This window comes from Chanodichthys erythropterus, chromosome 4 (assembly GCF_024489055.1).
Source record: "Chanodichthys erythropterus isolate Z2021 chromosome 4, ASM2448905v1, whole genome shotgun sequence".
NCBI classification, from domain to species: Eukaryota; Metazoa; Chordata; class Actinopteri; order Cypriniformes; family Xenocyprididae; genus Chanodichthys; species Chanodichthys erythropterus.
Window position 1 is genome coordinate 15,444,752 of NC_090224.1, and position 24,218 is coordinate 15,468,969.

The following is a 24,218-nucleotide window of genomic DNA, read 5'->3' on the forward strand; positions in this document are numbered from 1 at the left end:
AAGTTGTGGTAAAATAATGTTAGCAAACACTTGTTAGAAAAATCCGTAAAGGGGTATTTGCTGTGAAACACTGAAACCTGGACGAAAGATGGTGTTTCCTTTAATGGAAGTAGCATATGTCTGTCTGACGCTGTCAACAGCTCTATGCTTTCCTTTCGAAATACTCCTGAGCGACTCTTGATTTGGGTATTATAGTGCGTTCAAGTCCTCCTGGAAGTTTGTATTTACGAGTTGGGAATTCGCAAAAGTCACTTTTGTCGGACCAAGATGGCAGTCTTAATTAACGACACTGCTAAATACGTTTAAGCCTAAGTATTAAGGTATTCAGCCACGTTTCCAACTGACACACCCCCAACTCGTAAACTCAAAGAAAATCAATCGTATTTACGACTTTATGTAAAAAAAAAAAAAAAAATTACGTATAGTTAAATAGGTACAGTGCCATCTTGCTCTGACGAAAGTGACTTGATCACACCGGTCTCTTTAACACAAACGTCCCAAGAGGACTTTAACGCACCATTATAAATGTTGGAAACCCCAAAGCTTGTGAATCTTTATAAGCATGATTACCCATCCTACATTACCATGTTCTACATAATAACCACGAGAAGCACACACAGGATATTCACAGCAGTCTTTACAGGTTCATGTCACAATTACTCCCTCAATCTCACGTCTAGAACTGAAGTGTATTTACAGATTTGAATTGGCACTTGACAATTACATACGGACGTCCGCCGTTAGCTCTTGCTTCAAAAATATCACTTTAACTGGCAGCTCTGCAGTGTTCCTGGAGGCTGTTTGTGTGTTCTTTTGCTTCTTAACATTTCCTTTTCTTTGTACATTTTTTTTCTGGCATTATAGGAACACTCCTCCCCAGCATATGGAGCTTGACGTTTCCTCGTTGCCTGGGGAATTAAGAGCCTTTAGTCCAGCGAAAGCAGCGGCTGCATGTTCTCTTCTTCACTTTTCACTTTTTCTGGTCGTTTCAGGACACCCGGCTCCACTACAGACTGGGACCTGTGGGTATAAATAAAATATGAATGCCATCCCGGGAACAAAATTTCAAGATGCACAACTGAGAAATGAAAAATCATGAGAATGCATTGAAAATCTAGGCTACAAAATAAATAAAACCTGGAAATAAACATTAAAAATCTGAATAATGTAAAGTTTTATAATATAATATGATGATATATAATAATAATGGAAATAAAAATAAATAAATAATAAATATATATTATATATATATATATATATATACACACGTGTGTGTGTGTTATAATGTTTAATATAATATAATATAATATAAAAAAAATCCTTAGACATTTGGACCCCAATGAAACATTTAGGTACACACACACACACAGAGCACTACTCAATAGTACAAATTAATGATGCATTGTGCTTGTCAAAATCATTTAAAGTGAAGGATGTGTAATGGAACGTCATCTTGGTACACTGTGTTGGCCTACTTTTGATTTAGCCCTCTCGTAGAGACATAAGAAGCTTTGAGGACAGTGTGCTGTCGTTCATCATGCACAGATCTGGGGCACTTTCCTTTGACGGACTCATTTCTGTACTCTATGAACCCTGACTGTAATCATGAACAAAAACAGCTGTTTCTTATCAGACAACTGTCAGATTTAACAAAAGAAATAATTAGTTTGCAATGCATTTAACTTCAGTATTGTGATATATTTAATGTATTTAATATAAAGAAGGAAATAATGTAGGACAGAGTGATTCAACTGGGATTTCAGTGGATTGTGAAAAGTGGGCTATGACATGTTAGAGGTAATATACAGCCAGTCATTATCGAAAAATAAACCTTTTTTATATAGAGAGAAATGCAGTGATCAATGGTGAACAATGCATTTAAAAATTAAATAATTCTAATTTTTATGTTGACTTTAAAAGATATACTGTTGTAAGTTGCCTTTTAATATGCACAGTAAGACCCCAAAGGACCAAAGTAGGTGCTTTAACAAGCAAGTTTTTTTTTTTTTTTTTTTTTTTTGCAATGCCACACATTAAATAAACTACCTGACAGACATCTCTGAAATTTGGTGTCTTGAGAAATTCCACCTGTCTCAGCAAACAGCAAAAAGAAAAAAAAAAGCTTTTGGCAAAGTCTGAAATCACTTACAGCACCTTTAACCAACCATAATAACACAAGATATCTCTCGAGGACAATGAACTACATTGTTCTATTATCTTTTTTCCACTAAGAAATCACAGAATGACGCAAAAAAGCTGTTACACAAACGTCTCGGCAAGAATCTGTGCTATTCGAGTGCAACGTGATACAAACACAAGAGAAAACTGGAAAAAAGTGATGTTCATGTGATCTTTCCAGAGCAGACAAAATGACAAAGTGTGGTTTTTAATTGCTCTGAATAATGTACCCTTTTGAAGAATGTGGGAGGTGTTAGCTTTTTAAAATCAGACATTCCTGGACTCACAATCATTTTCAGCACAACGTGGAAGAGAAAAATGTAAAGCAATCGAAGTAAATACTGCAAAATTGTTACTGACTGGAAGTACAGTGGAAATGTCAGCGGTGATGCGTCTTGTTTGTATGAATCTGACAAGTTCACAACAGCTTTCGTTATTCAGTAAAGTCAAATTAATTGCTCTCGAATAATCCTGAATACACACTGTCTTCGGCCTGAAAAACAATACTTTTACGGGGGACCAAGAGGGAGCCAAAAAAAATAATAATAATAAAATAAATAAATAAAGATATATATATATATATATAAAGATATATATATATATATATATATATATATATATATATATATATATATATACACACACACACACACATACATATTATTATTATTATTATTATTATTATTATATACTTACTAAAGTAAACACTGCACAATGGAATCGCTTTTTACAACGTCGGACACATAACGGTAATTAATATGATTAGCGTTTTGCTTGACTACGTTATCAAACAGCTAATAATGTGTTGCTAACGTTACACAAACCATGTTCACATTCATGAGTCAAACAGCTGCCTTTTAACAGTCAGTATCCTTAGAAACACTTTGAACAACTATAGGCATATAGTTCATCATAACATCATAATATGCATCATATACCCGCCATATTGCTAAATCTACCCGATTTTTCATGTCAACAGAAAAATATACCGAGATAACCTTCTATTGAGACATCCTTGCGCGGTCAGTTAATGATATGCTAAAACCTGCCGGCACGATGATGTGATTGGTTACAAGGTAGTTTGTCAGAAACACCAGCGATTTCAAACTGCGGGTTTAAGACTTTCTTTCTTTGATTAACTACAATTTTAAAGAGAAAATACACAGCAATGGTGTTGACTTAAGACAAACCATGCGCAAATTCATAACCACGTGCATGTTAAAAACACCAGATAGACATATGAGCAACATTAAAAATGTGATTTTCATCACAGGGGAACTTTAAACGGAATAGCTGGAATTGAATAGCAATATATACTGTAGATCATCACCAGCAAACTGTTCCCACAGCTAAACATGATGAATTATGTTAATACTACAACACTAGTGAACAATGAGTGCAGGATTCCACCATAGCTGGATGTACACAGATGTGTTATGTGCGGACTGGGAGGTTTCGTTTAATAGCCAAAGCTGTTTAAGTAACAGTACTTTGATCTTAGCAGTAGAAGAACATCTAAGACCTACTTTCTTCCAAATGCTGCGCCCCCCGGATGCTTTGGCATAATTCAAACACTACAAACAGTTGCTTCAAATATGAGCGCAAAATAAGCCATTTCGAACTAGGCTATATTTGGTTGCCAATGTCTCTGTGCACGTACAGTCCCAGCTGCAGCAAGAAAAGATGAGATGTTTGCCACTGGTAAACCTCCATCATATGTTTTTGCTTGCATACACAGGCATCATTTAGCGCAGCTCACGGCAGCAGCTTCGCTCCCTTGTGCTGATTTTATGACCCAGTAATTCGAGACCTCACCCTTTCTTGATCAGTGAAACGATGCACAACAAGAGTTCCTTGAGTCGCCCATTCAAACACAGACTGTTACTTTATCAAAAAGAGCTGTGTTTAAAGGTACCCTAGAATCAAAAATTGAATTTACTTCGGCATAGTTGAATAACAAGAGTTCAGTACATGGAAAAGATACATTGAGTTTCAAACTCCATTGTTTCCTCCCCCTTATATAAATCTCATTTGTTTAAAAGACCTCCGAAGAACAGGCGAATCTCAACATAACACCTACTGTTACGTAACAGTTGGGATCATTAATATGTACGCCCCCAATATTTGCATATGCCAGCCCATGTTCAAGGCATTACACAAGGGCAGAACGTCTGGATGTGCACAGCTGAATCATCAGACTAGGTAAGCAAGCAAGGACAATAGCGAAAAATGGCAGATGGAGCAATAATAACTGACATGATCCATGATATCATGATATTTTTAGTGATATTTGTAAATTGTCTTTCTAAATGTTTTGTTAGCATTTTGCTAATGTACTGTTAAATGTGGTTAAAGTTACCATCGTTTCTTACTGTATTCACGGAGACAAGACTGTCGTTATTTTCATTTTTTAAACACACGCAGTCTGTATAATTCATAAACGCAACTTCATTCTTTATAAATCTCTCCAACAGCGTGTAATGTAAGCTTTAGCCACGGAGCACTATCAAACTCATTCAGAATCAAAAGTAAACATCCAAATAAATACCATACTTACATGATTAGACATGCTGCATGACGAACACTTTGTAAAGATCCATTTTGAGGGTTATATTAGCTGTTTAAACTTTGTTTATGGTGTTAAAGGCAAGTGTGAGCTCCGGGGGGTGGGGAGCACGAGAATTTAAAGGGGCCACGCAAGGAATCGGTGCATATTTAATGATGCTCCAAAATAGGCAATTCAAAAAAAATGAATTAAAAAAAATCTATGGGGTATTTTGAGCTGCAACTTCACAGACACATTCAGGGGACACCTTAGACTTATATTACATCTTTTGAAAACACGTTCTACGGCACCTTTAATCATAAAGCTAGGGAGTCGGTTGCTAAGCACTGTAACCTAGAAGAAACAGACAGTATGCAGCTAAAATGTGACTCCTTTAACAAACACTGTAGCTTCTTTACGCCTCTAGCAAAGCTGCTTATTTTTGTTATCCAGAGCAATTCTCTTGATAATTCTACATGAGTGAAGACTGCAAGCAAGCAAACGCTGTTTCCATGGCAAGCCACCAAATGATTTCATTTAACAGTCAGAACAGAAATAAACAACATACATAATACGTGCTTGTTTTAGAGCACCAGTGTTATTATGGTTAACTAAAAATAAAATTAAAACTATTTAGAAAAAAATTTGGGAAGTGAAATAAAGCTGAAATACGGAGCCCCGCACATGACAGGCAGGGGGAAAAAAATAGTAAATTGTGTGCACATTTTACTATTTCATTCCCTCAATTTACAAATCATGCACATGATTTAGCAAATCAAGGGATGAATTAGTAAATTGTGTGTATGATTAAGCCTACTATTTTTTTCCTGCATGTCATGTGCGGGGCTCCGTACTAAAACTATGAATATAAAATAAAAACTTTCAAAAACTTAAAAAATAATTTAGAAAATTATAAAAATGTTACTAATTTTGTTTTGAGGCCTCCTACAATAAGTCTTTGATTGATCACAACATTTATTTCCACCAAGAAGTGCATCAATTTTTGGTCAAGATCTTATATTGACAATGCAAGAGGTGAGCACTCTGTAAAGTCTTCTCCAGCACATCCCACTTTAAATGAATTTAACGTCTGGACTCAGAGGTGCCAATGTATAATATAATATAATATAATATAATATAATATAATATAATATAATATAATATAATATAATATAATATAATACTAAAATAACACTGGAGAGCACTATACAAACTAAAACATCTTAGAGGTGATCTAGCGGTTAGCACATATGCTCTGACATTGAGTCATGGTGCTTGTACATATGGTGCAAGTTAATGCAGCGATCTTGTCCTCTTTTTCCACTATCCTTGCATAAAACTTAAAGATGGCAACAGGCAAAAAAAATGAGATAAACTCAAATAAAAAGTGGTCATCTAAAACAAAAAATGACAAGTACAAACCTTTTCATGGTTTTGGGGGACAGATCTTTCTCCAGGTCTTTGACAGACAAGGTATAGGATTCAGGGCAGTAGTCCGTCTCCTCGTCATATGCGTGGTCAAGCAACGTCCTGGCCCAGGTGCCCATATCGTAAGGAGGCAACATCCCACCCAGCTCAGACGGCAGAATCTCAGGCAAGATCAGCTGGTGCAAGCTGTTCAGATTGTTTCCATGCATGAAAATCTAAATATACAACAGAGAAAATATGGTTATGTTTTCATAGTAACTGTAATCTGCAGCTTTTACTGTTTATCGGTCAGTGGTTTGCACTTATTTCTTTGGCATTACACTGTGCATTCTGTGGCACTGGCATGTTGTTGTATGTATATGAAAAGCATATATATTGTAATGTTTACATAAACAGAAAAGCTAACAATTATATGTAATATAAGTGACTGAAGAAAAAAGAAAAACTCTAAAAATTAATAATAATTCTCTTACCCTTTTTCTTGTTTTGTCCTTGAGGAAAGGCCGGATGACTGTGTACAGAGCATGGATGTACCATGGTTGGTTGACAAAATGGATCCCTCCGAATCTAGCTGGGAAGCTATCCTGTGGGTAGTAGGGGGGAAAAAAAGTATATAAATAAATATTATTATTATATTTAACATATAAATATAAAACAGGATATTATTTAAATATTTTTTATAACATTTTATTTTATAAAATCAAACTGGATCACTAAATTTTGTTTAAAAATGTTTTATGAAAACAAATGTTTATGCAAAAAAATTTGTGAGGAGAAAAAAAAACTGATTTTGTGACACCAATGACCACCTTTCCACCATACAACCTCATATTTTTCAGAATAGATGATGGTTCGCATGAGAGTTACTTATGCTTATGTGAAGTACCTTGAAGTCTAGTTCACGATTCTACAGAGGATTACACCAAAAAGTGGGCATAATTCCCATTTCTCCTGATATCACACGGCTGAAGTTGATACATACTTTGCTGTGTTCACTAATCTGCCCTGAACAGTAATCCATATTCATAAAGCTGTCTGCAAGGGTTCCGGAAAGCTTCATAATGATGCTGTCTTTCGCTAAGCTCACAAAAATCAAGTCTTACGAAATGATGGTAAGTCTGGGTTTAAACTTATGCTCTTATGCTCACCAAGGTGGCATTAATTTGATCAAACATACAGTAGAAACATATAAATACATATTTTTCATATACATAGTTTTCTATTTGAACATATTTCAAAATGTAATTTATTCCTGTGATGGCAAAGCTGAATTTTCAGCATCATTACTCAAGTCTCCTGTATCATCATCACAATCTATCATTTAGTAACTTAAACTAAGTCCTAACTTTTGCTGCTTTCTTAAAACATACTATGCAATTTTTAAATTCAGTGCACATCATGGCCTTTTTATTGCTTCTCATTGACTCATAACCGAACCATGTTGTTGGCGCCACTGGCGTAACGCCGATGGTGGACAGCTGCAACTAAGCATGCCGTATAGACACAGAGGCCTCCAGGCCAGCGTCCAGCAGCAGACCGCAGGCTTGTGGGTGCTAGGTCTGGCACTAGATCTGACACAGAAGCAGGTGATGGTGCAAGCGCATGGTGATTGGCCAGCGCTTCGGAGGAGGAGCTATGAGGCATTTGCCAGCAGGTGGTGTCAGCAAATGCGATGATATCTCTGCTCTGGGACCTTCTGCTACCGAGTGAGATAAAGGTCTCAGCTGCATTAAACATGAATAGCTAAACTCTGGTGTGAGCTGGTGAAACCTGATTGATCTGTGTCCCTGCAGTGTGACAGTGGGAGGAGACAGATGTAGACGAGGGAGGGGAAGCTGCCAGAATGCTCTTTTTGCTGGATTCTAGGATTCAGAATTCACATGATCTGATCCTGCGATGCTGAAAAAGCATTATTATTAAATGTAACTATTAACAGACCATGATTAAGCTGAGGCTCAGTTCCACAACCTAGCAAGCTACATTATTGTCTACTGTCTACCTAGGCAGCTACCTTCAAAAGCAGCATCCTAACAGAAATGGAACCCTATAAGTACCAAAAGTGCACTTCACTCGAAGCAAATTTGATAATCGATATCAAGTCTGGTATTAACATGTTGCTAAGCTAACACTGCATACTCGAAAAAATGTAAACATAGCTCACACACGATATTGAGTAATCCAGCTTAAATGGATCCAAGGCAGCCATTGTAACTAAACCTTAAAGCTTATGAAATCCCTTCCATACATTTTGGTAGATTATTATATTTTAAAGAGGTTTCTTTTGCAAAGAAAAAAAACTTTACATGGACACTTAAATGGACAGATTACAAAAAAATGAAAATTCAGTCATCATTTACTCGCTCTCATATAACGTTAGTTCCACAAGAGAAAGTAGGTTTATGGCCATGACACACCAAGCCGACGTTAAGCCAGGAACACAACAAGCCAACGGTTGGTTTTTGTTCGTCGGCTGACTAAGTTCTCAGTGTGTTCCGCACCATGGGCTGAAGTTGGTCCTCGTGCTACTTGGCCGTCGGGTGTCGAGAGTCGGTTTGGTGTGTCAGGGCAACTTTGGACCCGGACACTGCCGACGTGAGCCAACCCCGCAGTCTGTTTTCGTCGCCACTAGACTCGTTGGCATCGGCTTGGTGTGTTCCGGGATTAAAGGGTTAGTTCACCCAAAAATTAAAATTCTGTCATTAATCACTCACCCTCGTGCCGTTCCACACCCGTAAGACCTTCGTTAATCTTCAGAACACAAATTAAGATATTTTAGTTGAAATCCGATAGCTCCGTGAGGCCTCCATAGGGAGCAATGGACACTTCTTCTCTCAAGATCCATAAAGGTACTAAAAACATATTTAAATCGGTTTATGTGAGTACAGTGGTTCAATATTAATATTATAAAGCGACGAGAATATTTTTGGAGCGCCAAAAAAACAAAATAACGACTTATATAGTGATGGCCGATTTCAAAACACTGCTTCATGAAGCATCGGAGCACAGATGAATCAGTGAGTCGAATCATGATTCAGATCGTGTGTCAAACTGCCAACGGCTGAAATCACGTGACTTTGGTGCTCCGAACAGCAGATTTGATACACTGATTCATCTGTGCTCCATTAATTCCTTTCGCTCCAAAAAAATTCTCGTCGCTTTATAATATTAATATTGAACCACTGCACTCACGTAAACCGATTTAAATATGTTTTTAGTACCTTTAAGGATCTTGAGAGAGGAAGTGTCCATTGCCTCACGGAGCTATCGGATTTCAACTAAAATATCTTAATTTGTGTTCTGAAGATTAACGAAGGTCTTACGGGTGTGGAACGGCATGAGGGTGAGTAATAAATGACAGAATTTTTTTGGGTTAACTAACCCTTTAAAAGAACTAGTGGTGACGAAAGCTGACAAGTTTGCATTTGAAGGCTGCATATGTCATCAAGGATGTCTTATTTAAGTAACTGTAATAAAATTGACTGTTATTCCTTGTGAGGTGTAAAATATTGTAATTTCTTTCACACTTTGCAATAGAATGATTACTTTTCTTAAATGATACCACCTCGATGACATATGCAGGCTTCAAATGTGACCTCTGCAGGATGCAGCCTTCGAAGTGAGCTTTTTATGTTGCCTCGTGTTGGCTGCGTCTCATCCAAAAAAAACTGCGCTTGAACACACTAAAAGGACTACAGACGACGGTCAATTAGCATTCTGCGTGTAAGGAAATAACTGGTATCAATAGTCTATATTTGTCATTCAGAAAAGGAAAACGAAACTAGGACTGCAGATGTACAAACCGTAAACAAAGCAGCGCTTGCTTACTATTTTGAATGCCAATCATGCTGGTCACTTTCTTCATTCCAGGCAAATTTTTCTCATGTTGTTGCTCATGAATGTTTCTCATGTTGTTATGAAAAATATTTGTGCATTGGAATGCTCATGATGTAAAATTAGAACAGCCTTCTGTCTGACTCTGTGCCAACCATTTTGAATTCTTTGCTCTCTTTAATCACTTTCGCTTTTTTATTCTCCTGCACTGGCTCATTCACTAAGCTGAACAGCCTATCAGAGCTATCTCTCTCTCGTCTCTTATGTGACGTAATACCGCTTTGACTGCCGGGTAAAGTTCTCTGCATAGCTCGCAAACTTGCGGGCTCAGCTGAAGTGCGCATCGAGGGCGCATAACGGCCACAAAGGGGTATTGTAAGTCCACAAGACTGAAAGTGCATAGAAGTGTACCATTTTGAGATTCAGCCATAGAAAGATGGTTCAACGTGCAATATGGTGGAATACGTCCCGCCTTCTAAGTAAAAGAGCCAATCTCTGATTGGTAAAGTCATTGCGAAACCTGAGACTCGCGCTTAGGACTGCACGTGCGCATTGGCTTGTCTAGCGTGAAAGAGAAGCTTTTTTAATGCTATTTGAGCTTAAGAAACATTTATGGGACAGTTCATGTCATACAGTATTTTGTTGCTGATTTGAAATATGTTATTTAATAGTGAGTTTGCCTAGCAGTTTTTGAGATTTCAGGATTCCCCCATTCAAATGGATAGGACTTGGTCTTGGATTCCCGAAATAGCTGCTCAAAGGCATTGCAAATATGGCCACCGAATGAAGAGACTTGCTCAATCAGCCAAAATACCCCTGACGATGTTCAACTAGTGCCGATGGTGTGGAACAAACCACAAAAACTGGGCTGGCTGACACTCAGTGAAGGCCCAACTGTGGCCAATGGGCGACTTGGTGTATCAGGGCCCTTAGAAAAATACTAAGGTGAGTAAATGGTAATAGAATTTTTAGTTTTGAGTTAACAATCCATTTAAAACAATGGCTTCAAGATCACTCACCAAGGTCCACCTATAAGCAAATCAATTAAACATATAACTAATATTTATGAGCGAAACCATGCTACACTGAACCAGTGACAAAACATTAAATCAAGTAACTGAAGCCACCACGGCAGAGCAGAAAGCAGACAAAAAACACATTTTTGTTAATGTCAAGGTCTTAAATAAACTACTTAAAATAGGATTTGGGAGTGATATGGGTTTTTGCATTCTCCAGTTTTGGTCAAATGATGAAAAAGGCTTTAGTTTGCTTGTATTAGCTTGAATACAAATCCATCAAGCAGCTAACATAGATTCTGGCAGCAGGTCAGATTAACTAGAAAGGAGTAAAGCCACAGGATAATTGCTCTTAAAAGTGCCTCATCGTGAAATCAGGAACCATTTAAAACATCAATCTGCAATGTTAAATAATTACCGGTTTTAAACAGCGCCACTAAATTACAGTTTATCAAAGAATGGCCTTGCTTAGAGCTTTATGGAGCTGTTTTAGTCTCTGTATAAGTTGATGGACCGCTGATTTCATCTGTGCATTTTGTTTCAGTGGCTTGACATGAAACATCTCTCTCTTTTCTTTGAGCCTCTGATGATGCACGACTGAACTCCAGCAAAATAACTGGGGGGGGGATCCATTTGCTGGAGTCCTTTTGAAAGACATAGCTTGAGGAAAAGCTAGTATTTTATCATGGTCCCCTTACCAAATAATGCATACCATATCAGTCAGAGTCAGTGAGCTGTCCTAGTTATAGTGACAGGATTCCTGGATAAGAAACATGATTTCTAAGAGCCTTTAGAAGAGAAAAACAAATTTTTCTTTACCCCAAAATACAAATAGTCAGACTTTTTGTCTATCAGCATAAAGTGTGGTCCACATTCTGGCCTATTCTGATCAAGAATGGCTCACTTTTACAAACAGTTAGCATCCCGTTAGCAATACTTTATCTAAAATTAAGACAAATTAACCATAACCGAGCAAACCATCAATACGAAGCTTCTTGCTCTGACACATGCCATTGCTTACGTCAATAATTGGAGCTCTACAGGAGACATTTTATCTACACCTGCCAGATCCAGCCCACTGAGCGTAGCAACGCAAGGCCGGTAACACAAAGACGAAGCGCTACTCACTAGCTGTCAGCTCTGCTACAGATCAGAACAGTCCCGTTATAGTGCGATAAACAGAGCGCGACCATAACTGTGCCACTTTGCAGAGTGCAAAACAATTAGTCTAACTCTAGTCCTGCAGGCCCAGATATGTCTAGTGCTGTTTCCCAGATAAGCAAGACGCGTAGAAGCTCTTTGCTTTCCGGGAGGCAGCGGATCTTAGCATCCAGATGAGCCAGTCTGACGTAAGGGATGCAAACCCATTCCATGTGCAAGTTGCTCTGTTGATTAAACAGGGACTGAGAAAGGCCTTGATCACACTTTCCTGTGTTTGCTTATGGGACAAAGACTGCTGGGCACGATAAATATTGCACAAATCTCATACCCTGCCCCTGACCACATAGCTGTTCAAACAAAGAAAACTTGAATCAGATGTCTTTGGATTGGAGAGTGCAAACTGAGAAGCATTTAAAAGGGTAGATCACCCAAAAAATGAAAATTCTATCATTATTTACACACCCTCATGCTGTTCCAAACCTATATAGGACTCTCTTTCTTCTGTTGAACACTAAAGAAGATACTTCAAAACTAAATGGGGCCCAAACAACACATTTTTGTATGCGTTCAACAGAAGAGCGAAAGGTTTAAAATGACATGAGGGTGGGTAAATGATGACAGAATTGTAGTTTTGGGTGAACTATCCCTTAAAGGTAAGTTACATTCTGTAATACAGCTTTTGAGAGAAATACAAAAGAGAGATTAGTTGTGGTGAAGGCGTAATGCTGCTGTGCCACTAAAAGGACTTTAAATCCATCTGTTGTAATGAGTTTCATTCTCCTCCTCCTCTAATGATGGGGAGATGTACTTCAATCAACAAGACTGTTTCTAGAAGGCTAAAATAGACCCTTCTGCCTGTCTGAAGTCATCTGTGAGACATCCATTACACATTATTTAAATACCACAGATATATTGCAAGATTTTATATTGGTGTCTGTTTACACCAAGTGCAAATGGAAATTACAACTCTCTTTGATTATATACTTTCATATCTCCGTACCTATGAGGTTTTGAATCAAGAGTCGATACATTAGAATTTTTTTATATATAAATTTAATCCTGAAAAAAAAGGACAAACATGATATTTTTGCTATAGTTGTTGGGTAACAAGTAAATACAATAAAACCTTGCAATAGGGACATGTTGTCACAAAAGGTCAAGTTATGTTTCACTGGCAAAAACTGAAAACTAGCCCCGGTTTTACTGTTTTACTGAGGAAATGTTTTGAAAGATATTTTTCATTGTAAAGATTACTAAAATGAATTGCATACACACAACTAATACAGACAAAATAAAGTAAAATAAAACTTATAGCGCCAAAATACACACAATTAATATCAACAAAAAAATATATAATAATAAAATAAAAAATAAAATAGCACTCTATAAATAAATTATATATAATATTATATTATATTATATTACATATATATATATATATATAATATATATATATATATATATATATATATATATATATATATATATATATATATATAATATTTCTGTAATTGTTTAACCATTTTGTAACATTTAGTTTGTTTGCTGTGAGACACAAAATGCGTTTTCTCCTATGCGCCGACTGACAATACAACCATGAGATAACTTTTGATAAATTCAAAAATCACATCAGTTTTATTTGTTTGCTGTATTCCGAATCTTTAGAATCTATATGTTTACATGATCTAAATTCAGCACTTTCATTCTTCATTTCATTCTCACATTTCTCAGCAGCGACCGTCACGGTCAAAGCCCACGTCGTAATGATTCAAATTTGAAAGTTGCGCCATAGAAAAGCGTTACGACATGGTTTACAGCACTGATATCAAATGCTCATTGACTCTCACCTGCTTCGTCACAGATTGCGCCATGTTTTAGTGAATTGGCTTTTGAAATGAGTGTGCGTCTTCACGGACAGAAGCATGTGTTGTGCCGAATTTTGACCCCCCTGCCAGATTATTACCCCCCTTGTATTGGTAGGTTTAGGAGTAGGTGTGGGGGAGGGGTTAGGATTAGTGGTGTGGTTAAGATTAGGCAATCAGGTAGCGACTTCAACGAGGGGGGTAATAATTTGGCACAACGCCGGATTCATATTTTCATGGATGAATAACTTAAATTCGGTTCTGTACCCTATAAACTATTACCGCCAGAGAGGACGGCAACTCATCATTTGAATTACTTTTGGTACCACTTTTGACATTTTTGCAATAAATAAATTATTGTGATTACGTTTTCTGAAATGGTTATGGGTAGGTTTAGGGGTAGGTGTAGGATTAATGGCTCAAAATATCATTTTAATGCTTTATTGTTACTAAAATTGTCATTTTCCTACACATTCTGTCCATTAATCTTTTAATATTCTGTATAAAATGGGTATGTTTAGGTTCAGGGTGTGGTTTAGGGATCTTACATTTATCTATAAAATGATAAAAGGGAAATTATACATAAATCTTTATGGCATTAAAAAGATTCGTAATTATTTAAGGTTTTTCATTGTAAAAATGTAATAATGCTACGTTTAAATGCTGCCAATACATCCATATTGTACGTTTCAGCACCTATCAAAACGTACAAAAATGTACGTTTTATGTCTTTGAAAGTTACGTATTAATACCTACGTATTAACAATGAGACCAGGCTGGAAATGCACACAACTTATAAAATAAAACAAAATCAAACAGCACTTTATAATTATTGAAATAAAATTGTTGCTGATATTCCAACACCTGACATCAGTCCCAGACAAGCAATAAAAAAACCTTACATTGCAATAAAAATGACATTTTATGGGAATGCAAGAATGCCACGCTTGTCAATCTGTCAGTACAATGAACTTCCTGTGCTTTTTAAGATGCACTTTAAGTGCCCTACATAGAAACACACATACGGACACGGTGGCTGAGTGACATGAGTGCGTCTCTCTCTGTGAGCACAGCCCATCTGGAGGGTGCATTGCATGGCGGTTGGACAGGTTGCCAGGGAAACTCGGCATGGGGTGGGCTGGGGAAGATTGGCCCATTGTGATTGGCTGCCAAGCGTGGGTTATTTCTCAAGACTAAGAGAGACAAAAGGCATGTCCAAAGCACAGAAGCAAACAACAGAGGCTGAAACAACAAAGCACTGCTCCAGGAAAGCCAGGACCTCTTTCTTTCACTTCTTTTCGACTCGGGAGTATGTTGCCGTCTATTGATTTTGCTAAGAACAGCCATTTTCTGCACATCAAGTGCTCTTTTCTGAGCCACCATTTGCTAGAAAACATATATGATAGATGGCTCTATTGTAAACTAATAATAAAAACATAATACCTCAAAGAACAGTCAATGGTCATTGCCTGCAAACCATGAGGTTTTTAAGGAAGAATCCATTAGTTCCATTTTAACCTTGCAAAACATACATGAGCTTCTGGCATAAAAAGTACTTTAATAGCAACAGATTGTAGTTCATTAAATGGACTCAGCAGAAAGAAAAAATGAGCAGAGAACAGAAGGGACTTAAGTTCCTTCCTCCTTTCCTTCAATCCATGTCCTTCCATTCTTTCTGTTTCTGTCACTCTCTCTCTCTCTTTCATTTTTTTTCCCACTCACTAGTATGACAATAAGTTGTTAAAACACCAGAAAGCTTACAAAGAAAGCACTGAGCCATCAAAAAAAGGTTTTGATGCTTCATTATGTTGATGATAGAGACAGACAGATGTCCATATGAACAATGCCATCAGATTGATGTAACGCTTCACATGACCCTGCACTTTTGGGTCGGAGAGCTGTGCGCTTTTCCTGCGGGCTCTAAACGTCATGTTTAATGACTCAATGTACATACGGTAGCTCTGTCACTGTCAAAATAGAACCATGGGGCGTCACACCTCTCATTCTAGCATTCTTGCATTAATATAAGCATTTGAGAAATGCTATTCGCATACACTTCCGTTCAAAAGTTTGGGGTCGGTAACATGTTTTAATATTTTTGAAGATTGGCATGCTTATGTATATGGCAATGTTAATGTTTTTGGTCATGGGAGAATGGATCTGCTATGCTGCAGCAGCTGCATATGTAACATACATGAAGTAATCCCGTAGCAGATCCATACAGGTGGAGCTGGGGATGGTGCGGGTTTCTGAAAGCGCACTGCACACTATTTGTTTGAATGTTGAGCAGCAGCTCCTTTGCCACTGATGCAACAACAACCAATCAGCTACTATGCAGATAATGACGTGATCGATACCAAATGAGTTAGACCTATCAGCCTGCACCATCTAGAGTTTCATGCCAGAACTAAACTAAACTGCAATATTGTGAAATATCATGAAACAATATTTTAAAAGAACTGTTTCATATTTGACATGGTTTGCTTGAAGTACTTCAATTTGACAGCCATATTTATGAAAAGGAACTTGAAAAGTACTTGAATGGGAAAAAATCAGTTTGAATGAGGTTTGAAAGCAATATCTTTGTCATACTATCCTTTCAATGGTTTAGGGGATTTTCCATGACTGGGACAGCGCTGGTCAATGCATTCATCTGTATTAAGTGAAGCGTCAGATTCAGCTTCATCCCGGAGCCACTTTGCTTGACACCACCTACCGGCGGTACTATGTAACCTGCACTGAAGTCACTGATAAATCCCTATCATTAATTTAAAGTAATTTATTTATCCATTTACCTTTTAAAAAGACAATAAAGAAATTGTTTGATAAGTGTTTACAGTATATGAACCCTGATTTGAATACATTTTAAAATGTAATTTATCCTTGTGGCGGCATCATTCTAATATGCTGATTTGGTGCTCAAGAAACATTTCTTAATTTTGATTTCTTATTGTCAATGTTGAAAACAGTTGTGCTGCTTTAATTTTTTTGTGGAAACTATACATTTTTTTAGGATTGTTTGACGAATACAAAGTTCAAAAGAACAGCAATTATTTGAATTAGATATATTTTGTGACCTTTACTGTTACTTTTGATCAATTGAATGCATCTGTGCTGAATAAAACTATTAATTTCTTTCAAAAACAGAAAATAAAATCATAATAATTCCAAACTTCTAACTAGTAGTGTAAATCTGTAAATGCATATATTCAAGTCGCTCCATGCAACATTTTATGCATGCAAACTGGATCAAAAATGCAAAAAAAATCTGAATTCCTGTAAATATTTACACATGTAAGTGATGACTTCTGCTGACAAGCTAGCTGCTGAGCACTCTTTTGAACTGTAACTAATTAGCTGTAGCTGTTTTCCCTCAATCTACGCTATTGTTTCCCTTTCAAACGGCTACAAAAGAGATGTCCCACTCAATGTGAACAGCACATTGTGGATGCAAGATGCTAATGGCGGCGATCAATTATTCACCGACTAATCTGTCTGAAGAGGCACTGGAATGTGGAATAGGCTCATCATGGACCCGCATTAATATTCAGTCAACAGGCTTCACTCTGCACTGCCTACATGTCATATCAGACCAAAGCCCTCCTCAAAAGAGTGATGTCTAAATGAGAGCTTTCAAGAGGCTGCTTCTGGAAATGGACAATGTCTATGCGCAGACTAGCTCTTGTTAAATGCACAGTGACCATTTCACAATTGCCACTCAGTTATGTGTCACAGTGATGTTAATTACTACAATTTATGAGTGTCCATGCAAAACACACCACCATTGTTGTGGGTGGTTGCCAAGGTGTTGCTATGCAGTTGCTGAGGTCTCTTTGATATCGGTCGCTGTGATTTTGCCAAGACAGACATGTTTTGTTGATCCTGGAACAACATTCCTGTCCAAAAACTTAGTCCTAACGCTATCCCTACTCCTAAACCTAACCCTACCCATAACCTCTTAAAATAAAAGGTGAATGATATGTGAAGTTTAACTGTAAACCTGTCCCTCAAATCTGATTGGTTGTTTGGAATGTTGTTCCAGGATCAACAAGGAGGATGATCCAGGGACAGTTTTGCTCATTTTAGCACATACAAGGTGACAAATGTCACCCCAAAATGCGTAGAAAATTAATATCACTCAATTAGCTGCAAATTTCAGGTAATACAAATAAATTGTGAAGCAAAATTTAATGCTTGTGGTTAAAGGAATAGTTAGCTAAAAACAATGAAAATTTCCTCATATATACTCAATTTCATGACGTTTCAAACCTGAATTACTTTATATCTTCTGCGGAACACAGAAGAAGATATTTTAAAGAACTGTTTTTGTCCAAACAATGAATGTTAATGGGGTCCAAAACAACACTAGACATTTCTCAAAATATCTTCTTTTATGTTCCATAGAAGAATGGAAGTTTGGAATGTCATGAGGGTGAGTAAATGATGAACAGTGTCTGTTTGGAACCTTAAACCTATGTATGAGCAATTATAATAGAGATGCTTGCCTTTGCGAACACCACTAATAAATGTTAAAAATGTGCTGTACTTCATTACAATAAAAGGGAATGGATCTCAAACAGATGCTCACTAATATAAATCACTTGAATAACAACTCCTAAGAGAACTACTAACACACTACACTATTTCGTAATGCAACTACTTTTAAAATTAAAATAAATTAGGCAACTAAACTCATTCTTGGTTTTTATGCAGATAGTGTTCCCTTGTGTTGGGTCAGCTACCGTTCAGGTTACTCACAAAGAGAATAATAAATGTTTGACAGGAGAGGGATTCCTCTACAAGCACCTGTTCAGCCTCGCACATGCACAATTCCTTTAAGCAATTCTTATTATTTAAACCTGATGCATGGCTTTATGAACGTTACATATTTGATATCATAATACAATCGATTCTAAGAACACCGACTGATAAATTCAAGATGCATGAAGGCACACATTTGAAGAACGCTTTTGTAATATCCATGCTGATTCTCTGTATAAACATAACTATAAGATTAAAATAAAACAGTTGTGTTACCTGCAGGCCCTCGATTGCCAATCTCAGCATGCTTGGAGTTAGCTTGGAAGCTTGCTTGAAAGTGAAGTTACTCCAGTCAATGATCAAGACAAATCCATTTACTTGTAGCTCGGGGTCTTCTATCATTGCCTCCAGAGAAAGTAAAATAGCCCGCAGAATATCCACAAAAGTGTACCTGGAGATAAGCACAAGCTTTTAGGAAGGTTTGCAAACAAACTCTAAATGTGAGCTATAGTGCTCAGCGTAAATGAGTACACCCCCTTTGAAAGGTAACATTTTAAACAATGTCTCAATGAACACAAACAATTTCCAAAGGCTAAGTTTAATATAACATCTGTTTAACTTATAACATGAAAATAAGGTTAATAATATAACTTAGATTACACATTTTCAGTTTTACTCAAATTAGGGCGATGCAAAAATGATTACACCCCACAACAAAACCTACTACATACTTTGTATGGCCTCCATGATTTTTAATGACAGCACCATGTCTTCTAGGCATGGAATGAACCAGTTGGTGACATTTTGCAACATCTATCTTTTTACATTCTTCGAGAATGACCTCTTTTAGAGACTGGATGCTGGATGGAGAGTGATGCTCAACTTATCTCTTCAGAAATTCCCCATAGGTGTTCGATTGGGTTCAGATCAGGAGCCACTGAATCACTTTCACCCTGTTCTTCTTCAGAAATCCAACAGTGGCCTTAGATGTGTGTTTAGGATCATTGTCATGTTGGAAAAGTGCACGACGACCAAGGGCACGGAGTGATGGTAGCATCTTCTCTTTCAGTATAGAGCAGTACATCTGTGAATTCATGATGCCCTCAATGAAATGCAGCTCGCCGACACCAGCAGCACTCATGCAGCCCCACGTAAGGACACTGCCACAACATTTCAGTGTAGGAACCATGCATTTTTCTTTGTATTCCTCACCTTTGCGGCGCCATGCAGTTTTGAAGCCATCAGTTCCAAAAACATTTATCTTGGTCTCATCACTCCAGAGTAAAGAGTCCCAGTAGTCTTCATCTTTGTCAGCATGGGCTCTGGCAAACTCTAGGTGGGCTTTTTTGTGCCTGGGCTTTAGGAGAGGCTTCTTTCGTGGACGGCACCGCATGCCATTCCCCTGCTGTATTGTGTCACGGGAAATAGTCACCCCAGTTTGGCTTTCTACTTCTTTAGATAACTGCAGTGAACTTGCATGCCGATTTTCTTCAACCCTTCTCATCAGCAGACGCTCCTGTCGAGGTGTTAACTTCCGTGGACGACCTGGACGTCTCTGTGAGATGGTTGCAGTTCCATCTTTTTTAAACTTTTGCTACAGTATTCTGACTGATTAGTAAAGCTTTGCTGATCTTCTTGTAGCCTTCACCTTTCTGGTGTGAAGAAATTATTTTCTTTCTCAGGTCTTGTGACATTTCTCTTCCATGTGGTGCCATTGCTGACAGCATGAAATGGGAAGGAGTTTTAACACCCTTTTATAGTCAACTGTCTGCTGGACACCTGTGTAATGAATAATTAGACTCACCTGTGGTTGAATTCTCTTTCAATTAGACATTTGTAGTCTAAAATTTAGCTTTGCTCCAGAGACTATCAGTGGGTGTACTCATTTTTGCATCACCCTAATTTAAGTAAAACTGAAAATTTTGTTCTCTAAGTTATATTATTAACCTTACTTTCATGTTACAAGTTAAACAGATGTTATATAAAACTTAGTCTTGGTCGGAAACTGTTTTTGTGTTCATTGAGATATTGTTTAAATATTGTTTTTTTTGTACTAATTTACGCTAAGCACTGTATACTGTATATACACACATATATATATTCTTATACAGTAACTGGGTAAGTTTGCTTCATATTAGTCAATATTGGTGTTTAAACTTCATTAGTACATCTCCCATAATGCTTGAATAAATATAGGAAATCAGGCCTGACTTGACCCTAGTGTTCATCACACATTGTTCCTGTGAGAGGATGCCAGGAGCCCTGCCATCCAAGGCAATGGTGCTACTGGCATGGATTCAAAGGCTGTTTGATATGGACTCGAGCACTATGTACTATCCAGTCTTAAGAGGTGAGACTCCAACAGTAAGCGCCATGATTTCTCACAACATTAAAACAAATAAAATCTGGAGAAATACATGTACATATAAGATTTAAAGGGATAGTTCACCCAAACAATTAAAATTATCTCATGATTTACTCACCCAAAAGCCATCCTAGGTGTATATGACTTTCTTCTTTCAGACGAACACAATCTGAGATATATTTAAAAATATCCAGGCTCTTCCAAGCTTTATAACGGTAGTAAATGGGGAAATGCATCCATCCATTATAAAAATTATCCATACGGCGCCAGGAGGTTTCAAGGCCTTCTGAAGTGAAGTGATGGGTTTTTGTAAGAAAAATATCCATATTTAAAACTTTATTAACTCTAATAACTAGCTTCCGGCCGTACACATTGATTTGCGGCAGAAGAGTAACCCCTGATCCGTCGCAGAGCAAAACAAAACACCGTTCACAAATTAGAAGTCTAAAACAAGAAATTTTAAAGAGAAATGTCGGACGATTTCGATATATAAGAGAAGAGGAGCTTGAGTTTGTTTCACAGCCCTATTTGTTTGAACCGCGAGAGGATCTCATCTCACGATACTGCTTCATCCTGCGTCATACATCACGTCAGGGGTTAAACTTGTGGCGCAAGTCAACTTATGCGTAGGGTATATGCATATATGCGTACGGTCGTCTGCTGGAAGCTAGTTATTTTAGTTTATAAAGTTTTAAATATGGATATTTGTCTCATAAAAACCCATCACTTCACTTCAGAAGGCCTTTATTAACCCCTTGGAGCCGTATGGATTATTTTTATGATGGATGGATGCAGTTTTTGGGCTTCAAAATCACACCTCCCATTCACTACCATTATAAAGCTTGGAAGAGCCAGGATATTTTGTACAATATCCAATTGTGTTCGTCTGAAATAATAAAGTCATATACACCTATGATGGCTTAAGGGTGAGTAAATCATGGGGTAATTTTTATTTTACTCTTAAATATGCATGAAAGTCACTGCATTACATACAAAATGCGTATGACGTAAGTGTCCAAAGATTGTTGAGGTCACTGTAGATAGTGCTTTACTAAAGTCTTGGATTTGGGCTATAAGTTCATCCTGAGTTCAAGGGGTGAATCAAAATGTTTTCATTTGGAACTTTAGGGCACATTTAAGCTCATACACTTGTGTTCATATACACACGACCTCACACTTAGAAGAAAAGGTTCTAGAACCTTGAAGGTTTCTGTCATCAATTCATTAATTAATTGCATTTTTTGAATTGTAATTACATTTTATGAATGAAACATACTGTAAACTTACTTTATCACTAGAAAAACATTTGAAATGATCTGAAATTACTATGCAATCATTTAAGACATTTCACCGTATCTAGAACCTTTTTGGCATAAAGTGTCAAGAAACCCAGGGTTCTATATTGAACCCTACTTTTTTTCTAAGAGTGTATATGAATACCTTGATTACACTGTAAGAAATGTATTTGTTTATTTAATTAAATAATTTGACATTTAGTCGATCATCCAATGTCACTTACAGTGCTCTTATTGCAGTGTCCCTGGGATGAAGTGCTGTACTCAAGGACACATCGATGACAGATTAACCCTTGTTGGGTCTGAACTCTCAGCCAAGCCTATAGACCATTAACCACTAAGATAAAACATTACTAAATGAGGTTATATATGAGCAATGTTTTTGTTATTGTTTGGGTATTTAAAAAGAAATTAATAAATGCAAAAAATACCTCTTATACGCCAAGTGAAAGTCAGCATGTAGTACATGCAGGTAGCCATTTTGACATGTGCCAAGACCCTAAGACTGTATGACTGTAAGAGACTCATGAATGTATGTCAAGGTCATTAAGTTTTTTTGATTAGATGAAGCATTTTGAAAGAGTTTCTGTCTGTTCTTTAAAACAGAAGATAACAGTAAATATTCCAGGGGTACATGTTGAATTTATGTTGTCATACTACAAATGGCATATATGAAGGACAGTCATGTAGAATATTGGGCCAGGTCAAAGGTCACCACCTATTATGGCTTGGATGTAACATCAAACCCTCAATAGTTAAAATATCTCTTGAAAATCTCTCCACTTTCAAATAAAATGATGTAGAAAATGGCATAAATGTTCTTTAGTAATGTATGAAACCAACATTACATTTTAACATCTGACACATCCTTATTTGTCACTACAAATAGTAATACAATATGTGTAACTTAACATGGGCACTGTGATGTACACTGTTACTGTACCTTTAACTTAACGCCTCATAATGTCTAAACATCACGCTCTAGTCTAGTGAATGACAGAAGACTGATGCTGAAAAGACAGCTCAGATGGTGCGCGTCATTACCCACAATTAGCCAAAATCCAATAGCACCTTACCTGCTCTGATCCCAGTTCGCTGCGAACAGAACCAGAATCTTCCTCCCGTATCTATCCAAATTGGACAGAACCCCGGGAAATCCATCCTTCAGAGCCTGCTTGATCCCCGGATCGGTGGCCTTCAGGTTCTTGAACATATCTAGGTTCTGTTGCCGGTACTCAAAGTACTGGGCCAGGAGGCGGAAGGCCTCGAAATGGTTAAATTTCCGGGCTCTGAGAAAGCGCAGGATGAAAGCATCGTCTGTCCTGAGAAAGCCAATGTCTGGACGGGTGATGATCATGTCCCTCACCTCCTGTATGTCCTGATGCAAAGTGTCGGGGTTCTCCTTTAACTCCACCTTGGCTTTCTCCAGGGTTTCTGGAGACAGGCCTGCCTGTAAATGAGTCATTGTCTTTGCAATGGACCAAGGCTGACTATACTGTATATACTACACTAAATATGCTCTATGTAATTGATTATGAAAATGCCAATCATAAAGAGCCCTGTCACTGCAGTGCTTTCAAATAAACCCTGACTTTGGAGATGGTCCTGAGTGTAAGCTATGACACCGTTAGTTCACCTTATGAGTTCACCTGTATCGTGGGTTTTATTTTTTTTTAATTCACATACATTCATCTGGTCGTTCTCATCGATTGTATATGTCTATGGCTTAAGCAGGCTGAAATCGTCTTAGTTTGCGTATGATCAAATCTGAGGCAT

General features: G+C 37.4%; 1 protein-coding gene across 1 annotated transcript; it reads right to left on the bottom strand.

Annotated features, from left to right (window-relative positions):
• Positions 1 to 926: 926 nt before the first annotated feature.
• On the bottom strand, positions 927 to 23,907 carry clvs2 (clavesin 2). The gene is made up of 5 exons (XM_067383179.1): positions 23,519 to 23,907; positions 19,059 to 19,233; positions 6,625 to 6,735; positions 6,146 to 6,366; positions 927 to 1,020 (listed from the first exon to the last, which is right to left on the bottom strand). Exons 1-5 carry the CDS (start codon positions 23,905 to 23,907, stop codon positions 927 to 929), a joined length of 990 nt encoding a protein of 329 aa, XP_067239280.1.
• Positions 23,908 to 24,218: the final 311 nt, after the last annotated feature.